We start from the raw sequence: 10,000 nt of genomic DNA on the forward strand, positions 1-10,000 counted from the left end.
AAAAGTTTGACTGTGGCAGTAGTATCAAAGGAAAAGCAATTCGCACGATCTTGAAGATACTTAATAATAGAAATATAGCAAAACAAAAGTATATGACATGGTAAAAAAGTGTATGTACTATCGTGCACTAAAGTCAGTTCCCTTGGCCATTCAGAGAGCAGACACGAATCCGCTGACTATGAAACACCGAAGCAGTTGAACAAGTAACTAATGGAACCCAACAGATGTCGCACCGTAAGGGAATACTGGAATGGAAGGAGTGGGAAGCAGGTATTTTTCTTGGGCATAGAGGAAATTCTCCATATTCTAATAGCGTTAAGAAAGTGATCGTAAAGTTTTTGTTGTTGACGATAGGGGTTGAGTGTAAAATGTGCATTTAAGGAAATATGTAAAATAAATATTAGAATAGAAGTACTTAAGAAGTCGGTATTCATGAATGAGTATTTCCTATAGGTTATCGTATCTTATCAACAGACATGACTGTCCACGAGATCGATACAAAACATTTCAGCAACAGTGTTTACAGTGGTGTTCTATAATCTGCAAGCTGCCTCTTTAAAAAAAAAGGAAAAAAAAAAAAACTACCATTTACATCAGCAGGTTAGTAAAATTTCCAGTTCCCTTAAGGCCTGTCCACACGAGCAGGCCTGATCGGCGTGCTCCGGTGTTGACGGGCAAATTCTAGCGGGCTTACGGGTGAATGTTGTCCACACGGGTGAGGCGATGGAGAGGTGGGCGTGCCCGACGATGCCAGCAGTGTTTTCAGTGCGGTACAATAAACATAGTGCCTACCGCAAAGGAGATATAGCAAGAAAAAAGAAGAGAATTTGGTGCAATGAGTGGCTCAGGGTCGAAGCTCAAGCCATCGGGCACCACCATGGTGATTTTGCTACAAGACCCATCGGGCAATTTGATGGTTTGCCCCTCAAGTGTGCCCGTTAGAGGGGAGGTCCGCTGATCAGGCCCGGTCGTGTGGACAGGACTTTACGTTATTGAGGTAGCAACCACAGACTACTACTGGTACATCCTCTATATTTAAACATTCATAGATCTGTTATATTTAGTTGTATTGCGTGACTGGCCCAATATCCACAGTGGAGGTGGGTGTTATGGGTGATGACTACCCAATGCCAGGTTTTAGACACTTGCAAATTATGGCTATACATCATTTTTTTTTTTCAAATACTAATACAAAATGAAAGATTCAGATACTTTCACCAATGTAACAAATCCATATTCAGTAAAAAGATGGAAAGAAAGAAACAGAAGAAAATTATTATTCATAGCACAGAGGTAAAGACAAAAAATTGAACGGAGAAAGAGTTTCTGGGTAAGTGGTACTCTAATAGACGTAACTAGCGAATGTTTTTTTTCAGTTTGTATTATTTGGCGGTTTTATTGGTGATGTGAGGTTACAGCAACGACAATGCGCTGTGAATTGCATAACCGTCTACCTGTCCAATTTTGATTATCGCTTATGTTGAATCCCATAGTCACGAAAACTATTGATCCACAAACAATATTAAGGTGTTGACCCTTTTCAAATTAACACATACTTTCAAAGGCTTAAGGATGACGCTACCCCATACCTGTGGTAAGAGGTATGCCTTTGGTAGCACATTTTACACTCAAACCCCTTATCATCAACAGCAAAAACTTGATGATCACTTTCTTAACGATATTAGATACAGTATTATATACTTGTTCAACTGCTTTGGGGTTTCATAGTCAGCGGATTCGTGTTCCCTCTCTGGACCAGCAGAGGGAACGGACTTTTGTGTGTTATTATGTTCTGTGTTTTTGTCCCTAATCCCCATCCCCAGGTTTTTAGTGGTACTAAATTAATGTGCATTTCAGGACCGGTCTAATTGATTTTCGTCGATAAGATTTTACCAAAGCATCGGATATGGATCGTATTTGGGAAATCGCTATTTGAAGTCACAGCCTCATTGACACATATGCAGTGATGTCTATTGTTGATAATTAAGGCACTTATTAGGGTAAATCAAAAGAAGTTTAAAGGGAAACTTAGCTACATTTAGTATGTACGCAAATATTTGACCCTTTTGTACGACAAGTATTAAAAGGCTAACCAAATCTTGTTGAGAATGATGATAATATTTCGGTTTCCATTGGTGATACCACGGATAATTAATAAGAATTTGGTACATATACATGTGACAATATTATAACAAATTAATTTTGTAAATATACATATGGCAATATTACTATTTTCATTGTAAAGTGTTAAGTTGACTATAGGAATACATAGCAATTTTAACGCAATTTCTATTTACCCTTTGACAATTAGTTGTACAAAAACTTTGGAACTGGTGAAATACAATCATATTGAAATGAAAATACAATCATTTAGAGGTGTTTGGTACGATATTTTGGCCCGATAAACCTGGTAACCTTGAATTATAGTAAACATAGCCGACGAGAGGGTGAGGGCAGTTGATCATTCATAGTTCAACCCCAGGTTATGCGTGATGGCTGCTTCACCTATGGCAAGCCTAGTAAATTGTCCTCGTGGCCACAAGACTGCTTTCGTGTTCCGTGTTTTTGCAACAAAGAAAAGAATCGTATGCGTCGTATGCTAGATATCACCAGTTAAGTGGTTAATAAGGCAATACACAAGCTCCGAACGATTTAGATAAAAGGGACAAAGGTGACCTTTACAGGGGTAATACTCGAATGACGATTATGAAAAAGAGAGATATGCAAATGTTTTCTTTCTTTCAAGGCCTTTCTCATTTTTCAGACCAAAAATAAACAATGGCCGAATTTTCTTGACTGATAAACTATCCCACTTAATCCCTGCAACGACCATTTTTAACAACTCGCTTATTCTACATACATACATAATGTGTATATAATTTATTCTATGTTAAGTATGTGCATTTATAAGAGTAACATATCTATATGTATGATTATGTATATTGTGATTATCTGATTAATAATTTCATTATCAATACTACATGGCCGTGTGCATAGGAAAAACAAAATATGTTATAAAATGCATTTTTATTCATTTGCTAAGTACTGGTCTTTATCCACACAGGCATTATGGCCATTTAGTAAATTTCGTGGGCATTTGAACGATACTTTACGTATCCTTGAAATTACAGAATAACAATGGTTTTCACATTGTGGGTTAGTTAGTGTATGTAAGACTTTGTGCATAATATTTTAAAAGAAAACGTGAATTGCGCCATGGAACTGTATTATACCATTAATATTCTCATTTGATGCCCATTCCCTTATTGTACACTACTTAGGTGTTTGTGAAACAAAATACGAATTCCATACACTACTATTACCACTACTACCAACATCCGAGTCTTCATTCAAAGTATATGGGCTTGCGTCCATTCACGTACGTCGTACTACAAAGCCAATGAGTGGGAAGGCCTTCAGTAATGAAGTTTTATCAGCCTCTAAGAGGCTGCTAGATTTAGCCAAGTTTCCCTCTAAGTCTCTTTGATTTACTCTAAGTGCCGTAATTATCAACATTGGCGAAAACTGCATATTTTTGCCAATTATTTTGTGGCTTCGAATCTATATCCCAAATACGATCTATATCCGATGATTTAAGATTTTATCGACGAAAATCAATTAGACAACCCTGAAATGCATATGAATTATGTATTGCTCTCATGTCATCAATTGACAATACTGTGCAGGAGCGATATACAGCCTAGACCGCATTCTTAACTCAATAATGCTAACTTACATATTCCAGGGCCAGACAAACTTAATTTTTTTTTCTAGCATAATTCTTTATAAAAGAACTACTCTGGATTCCTGTAACCTGTTTGGATCATCTATATTGCGTGGAAAATATCACAAAATATAAGGTTTTCAATAAAAAGTAATGTCTCATTTAAACGGACATAACTCCATGCACATTATTGCATTAAGCATTTCAACACATTTATTCAGACAACTTTACTTTGATCTTTTTAAACTTAATACAAAGTGGTTAGGTCATCTTCACCGCTCGTTTGTTAGGTGTAGTAGCTCATCCCATCCGTAAAAACATAACGTAAACCGGTAGTTTCCTTTTTGTTTCTTGCCAGTATCACCCACCTGCTTGGAAGCACATTTTATATGTCCTATATTTCCTAAATATCCTAAATACGGTTTCAACGTCTTTTCCTCAATAATCAGTGTAATTAACATTCCCGTTAATTGCTGTAGTCCTGGATTGTAATTAGGAAATTTAAAACTAGCGTTAACTTTGAATGCATTACGTGTTGTCCATAAAAAAAAACCCCAACCTTAACTTTTACCCTTCATCCAAATATTACATTTGCAGTGCAAATTTACATTTACACTAACTCCATTATAATTATTCATCTAACCTCGGGTCACTTATCACCAAACATCCAACCAAAGCAAACCTTATTATCAAACTCAGTTTCCCATTTCCAAAACCACTCCTTACTGCAGGGTAGCCTTTTAATCGAGATTCCAAATTAATTCTTATATTAATGCTATATTGGACAAGGGACTACCCAGGTTACCAATCACTTTTTTTATTTCTTTACCAACGCTTATGTAGGATCTAGTCAGTTTCACACAAACGCCCAACTGCCAAGACTAGGTGAGAGAGCTGCGTAAAACCAGACTTTTGACCTCTCAGCCATCAGAACACTGAACGCCACAGGATGAAATTTCAAAATATAATCACGGTCAATTTCCTTTATATTCGTTAACAATTTGATATACAGTACAATTCAAATTAGAACTATAAAGACAAATCTCAATGTCTTATATCTTTGAGTCTTAAAAATCAAAAAATTTAATTTATTTACACTGCCAATCAGGGTCAATTTTATTGGTAATCACAGGATGGTGCACAACTAGACTCTTTCTTAATCATGAATACACTTCAAAACCTAAAATTAGGAAAGCCTCACTTTTGTAACAGATGGAAAAGTTGTATTTCACGAACTAATCACACAATTACTCCAAATCTTTCAATCCGCCATTTTAAACCTCTCAGATCAAGGGCACCTGTAAGTTATGAAAAGCAACAGGAAAAACTTAGGATAAAACTAAATTAAAAACAAACCTTAATACAAGTAGAAAAAAATAAAAGTTAACTAACACTGCTGCTCATTACGTAAGTTTTTTATGCAGAATCTTTTCGAATTACAAAATGCAGAAAACATCAAACCTCCTTCAAAATACTAACATATACCAAATATCTAAAAAGTTATAACCATGGATTTTAAGATTTTAATAAATTTCATGATCCAAAACTGCAAATGAAATGGGAGCTTTGAAAAAACCAGAAACGCTAATCCAGAAGAAATCATTCTACAGTTTATCTCTAAAGACCAAACTGACCTAAACTGAAAACTTAGTTACATATGAAAAACTAACCAGACTAATATTTCAAAAAATAGTAAAAAATTGGAGGAAAAGTAAAAAATTGGATATTGAAATTCTGAAGAATCTCGGGATGTGAGCAGTATTTTTCTTTCTTCTATCAGTCTTGAATATTCATCGTAGCATCATTCCCCGAAATGTTTAAAGTGCATTAGAAAGTTATATACAAAATTCAAAATATACAAAATGCCATTTAAGTAGTTTTGACAAAATTGTTTAATATAGATTTCCTTCAAGTTCACATACTAAATCCAACATTTTTTATATTATCCTTGTAAGGAAAAGACTGCTCATCATAATTAAACCAGTTTAATTTAAACAAACCTTAAAAGCCTTGCTAAAACAGTTTGTGATGAACTAGATACACAACAGCAACGGGAAACTTTGTTTTACTGTATTTTTCTTACTGTAGTAAACCACATTCCAACACGCAGGTTCTAGGCAAGATCTGATGAAGAAAAATACTTAATACAAAATTAAAAATAGCACAAATTTATTTTAAAAAGCCAATTTTTATCACAACGTATTAATGGATCTGCGGACAGGTAAAGGCAAAACTTTTGCGCAAATAATACAATCTTATGCATTATTAAAAAAAAAAAAGCCAATAAACGATACAGATACTTAGCTGAAATCAATCCGTAAGGACCACATGGAGACAGCGAGACTGTTAAAGTACGAGTCGTTGTGGAACAAAGACTGTAACTTCCTCACTGGCCGTCACTGAAACCAACCCATGGCGTCGAACTTCAAAAGTGAAAAATAAAATTTTAAAAATACTGGATAAATCCTGCAAATTTGCCCAAGAAACTTCAGCAGTGCTTAGTTTACAAAAATCACATTATGATTTAGTCTTGGTCCAAAGAACAGATTCAAACAATTCTGAACAGAAAGTTCTCAAAAATGTACAGACGCCTTGAAAACACACGAAGTTGACGTTAAATAAAATAGAAAAAGCACAAAACCTGAAAAGGGGACTAAATTACAATGTTAACTCGAAATACAGTCAAGCGAAATATTACTTCTTCTCAATTTCCTCCAAATCTACGTTGGAGCAGCTGAACTGAAATAGGATGACCGCGAACCACGTCCATTAACCGTACTGATACGTCTACCAGCCAACTGTCAAAACTAAGGAAGACTTTACATGACCAAAAATCAGTTTTCGATGACGTCACCAGGCAAGTGGGCTGCGCAAAGGACCCTGGAACCGCATAAATTCAATAGTCGGTCGACACAAAGTCGCGCAAATGAAACTAGCGTCTTCATTTGAGTCGTTCCAAAAATAACCTCGCCTGGCCCAAAACAGATTTTGCGTGACGAATACCGATGGATAATCCTGGGTGTATCCTATTGCGCTCCAGATAGTGGGTCTCTTCCCGGGCTTTGCCGTGTAGCCTGGGCCCCGATTTGGCCAAGGGGAAAATTTTTAGAATTTTATTCCCAGAAACCTTCTCGAGTATTGTGTGCTCGAGCTAGGTTGCCTTTGCATACTATACATAAGTAGGGTCATTATATTTAGTACTACAGTAGAAAAAAGAAATTAAACACCTCAAAGATTTTGAGCTAATGTCCGCATGGCTTTTGTGGTGCTTCATTGGCAAATTTGAACTTTTAACTTACATACGGTGATAAGGGAAGTTCTATGAAAATAATATAACTTTAACAAGTAGTCTACAAGCTCTTTATATGTATATCATCATTTTTTAAGAAAAAAGAAAATGCTTATATAACAGATTTCCTCAGTAAAATTATTAAAGAGGAAACCTAGGACACAGTCCCGACCACACTCATCCTTCAGCTACACTAAAGAAGTCACGAATTCTTCTAGAGTTATGCATCTGCTGTCGTTTCAAACCATTCCAAATTGTCAAAACTCGTCAGAAATAGCCTATCAGTTGGTCAATAAAAACCACTTCGAGGTTTATTGAATATTGCGCGAATAACTGAATTTCTTCTTCCTTTCCAGATCAGTTCTGGGTTGCTGTGAGGGCTCGCAAGTGGCTCAGTGGGGCTTCGGTCACACGGAGCCAGTGGGCTCCGGGAGAGCCAAACGAGGAGATGGGAGCTTGCGCTCGGATGAAGAAAATTGGCGACCCTCGATATGCTCTTGCTGACAAAGATTGTTTAATGAGACACAAGGCTATATGCGTCCATTACTAATAAGATAACGTGGGTATGTATGAATAGATACCCACATAAAATACACACACACACACACACTAGTATATATATATATATATATATATATATATATATATATATATATATATATATACTGTATGTATATGTAGACATATAGTACATATGCATGTATATAATACATACATACATATATATATATATATATATATATATATATATATATATATATATATATATATATATATATATATTAGAAGTACGAGGGCAATGTGGCTGTGGCTATTACAATTTCGTATATATTATAGAAGTTACGAGGGCATTGTGGTCTACAAATGGCTATTACAATTTCATATATATATATATATATACATATCTATATACGCATATTCTGTATGTATATATAGATATATTTTTATAATATATATATATATATATATATATATATATATATATATATAGATATTATATATATATATTATATATATATATATATATATATATATATTGTGTAATGTAACATACACCAACAGTTCACGCTTACAAACAGATGCTCTGGTTGGATGCCCTTTTACCAGCAACCTAATTTAATTATCAGTTTCATGTACTGTATATTTTCAGAATGTGGATTAGGAGTTGTGTAAGGTCAATTATATTAGTTAATTTAGATGTAATGACTTGAATTTTACATTAAACACATGCACACAAACACACACACACACACACATGCAGAGATAGGAAATGGCACACAGTGTAAGATGAAAGTAATGAAACTCAACAACGTGTGTATCGAAAACCGATAAGTTTAACCAATGGATTTATTACAGACTGTTGAAACTGAACTAAATGCAAAATGAGATGGACGGACAGATGTAGAACAGAACCAAGAAGTGAGAGGTCGAAGTTAAAGCAGACGCCCGAGGTCATCAAATTTTGGGCATCATTAAAGAAAAACGGTGTCAACACGAAACCAAGAAAAGTAAAGTCATGGTTGTACGGAGGGTCAAGTTCATATGGAAGGTCATAGTCATCAGATTTTGACATGTAAAAAAACCTCATCCATTGTGTATGAAGTTTAATTAAGGTATCCTTTGCATTTCCATCGGTAGAGGTGTAACTGACATACGGAGCTGACAGGCGGGATACAGATGATTGACAAACTTATCTGACATTAAAACAGAGAGCGAGTCAGAGTGAGGTAGTTAGGAATCAGATTACAGTTGTCCTTTAATTCCATCTCTCTCGCCTTGATTCGAGGCTTTAAAACAACGTTAGATATTTTGTAAACAAGACAGTGAAATGAGCAGTAAAGTTAGACGTCAGAAAAACAAGTCTTCACCCATAAACAAAGTACGTTACAAACGACAGCTTCGTGACATTTTATCTTCTTGGTGGATGTAATACACCTTTCATCTCAAAGTGAAATATGGATTTTACGATTCGTTTCATCAAGTACCCTGATTAATTCATCGGATCTCTGACCGTAAATGAAAATCTGGCAAATTCTTTGTTACAGAGAGAGAGAGAGAGAGAGAGAGAGAGAGAGAGAGAGAGAGAGAGAGAGAGAGACGTTGTCATCTTTAATCATAACAATGATAATAACTAATAATAGTGTACCACGTACAATCACCTTTATCCCCTTAGAAGACCCAGAACAAGGTGAGAGGCAGTATTCGCCCCGTGTCAAAGGTCAGCCTAGACAGCAGAATAAAATCATCAGGAAATAATTTGACGTTTTTATAAAAACAACCTTGCGTTCTTTCCTCCGAGCTGCTTGATCATTAATTTCTAAAAGTACTGGTAAAAATGCTCCATTGTTATAGTAGTATGCCTACAAAAGTCTGAGTTTCCTACACACCGATATCATGAAATGATCAGACTATTAAATAATGTTGCGCAATCCCCCCCCCCCCCCCCCCCCCACCCCCCCCCCCCACCTTCCCCTCCACAATTCATCATAGCCTCCTCTAACGTTGTATGACGCAATTCATACGGCAAACGAATTCATTTGACGCAGAATCTTTTTCATTTCGCCATGAATAAAGGGCTAAGGATATGAATACAAACGAGGAGAGGTGGTTTTGCAATCTAAATGAAACAATATACAATATTCGTCAAGATTTCCCGTCTCTCTAAAACTAAACGAACATCCAGCATTGCAAAAGATACATGAAACAGGGAAATTATAAATTGAATTGAACATAGTAGACTTTATGCCAAAGGCCAATTAATAGTGAAAAGTTTGAAAGTTGTAACAGGAGGAAAACCTCCTCGTTGCCCTATGAATCATTTGTTGAGAGAGGGTGGAAAGTAAGATGGAAGAAAGAGAATATGAAAGGAGGTACAGTAAAAAGAAAAAACAAGGGGTTGCAGCTAGGGGCCGAAGGCAAGCTACAAAGAACCTTAAGTTATGCCTACAGTGCACCCCATAAGGTGTACTGACGGTACTTTCCCCTTA

At 35.8% G+C, this 10,000-nt stretch overlaps 1 protein-coding gene and 1 long non-coding RNA gene across 4 annotated transcripts in view; one reads left to right on the forward strand and one right to left on the reverse strand.

Moving 5' to 3' along the window:
• The window catches only part of LOC135220673 (uncharacterized), a 15,866-nt gene extending 6,396 nt beyond the window's left edge, over positions 1-9,470 (forward strand). For both annotated transcript variants that reach the window (XM_064258052.1, XM_064258051.1), the window contains 2 exons: positions 7,370-7,576; positions 8,370-9,470. In XM_064258052.1, the coding sequence (XP_064114122.1) occupies positions 7,370-7,563 (194 nt within the window). In that variant the 3' untranslated portion in view covers positions 7,564-7,576; positions 8,370-9,470. The remainder of the gene's footprint in view (positions 1-7,369; positions 7,577-8,369) is intronic.
• The window catches only part of LOC135220674 (uncharacterized), a 29,786-nt gene that overhangs the window by 1,049 nt on the left and 18,737 nt on the right, over positions 1-10,000 (reverse strand). Inside the window, exons 2-4 of one of the 2 annotated variants that reach the window (XR_010315756.1) lie at positions 6,025-6,147; positions 5,725-5,848; positions 1-5,022 (exon numbers count right to left, since the gene is read on the reverse strand). The exon at positions 1-5,022 is cut by the window's left edge and continues 1,049 nt beyond it. This is a non-coding gene — a long non-coding RNA (uncharacterized LOC135220674). Of the gene's footprint in view, positions 5,023-5,724; positions 5,849-6,018; positions 6,148-10,000 lie in introns of both variants that reach the window. The other variant, XR_010315755.1, reaches the window with a different exon arrangement.

Source organism: Macrobrachium nipponense, chromosome 2 (genome assembly GCF_015104395.2).
Source record: "Macrobrachium nipponense isolate FS-2020 chromosome 2, ASM1510439v2, whole genome shotgun sequence".
NCBI lineage: Eukaryota > Metazoa > Arthropoda > Malacostraca > Decapoda > Palaemonidae > Macrobrachium > Macrobrachium nipponense.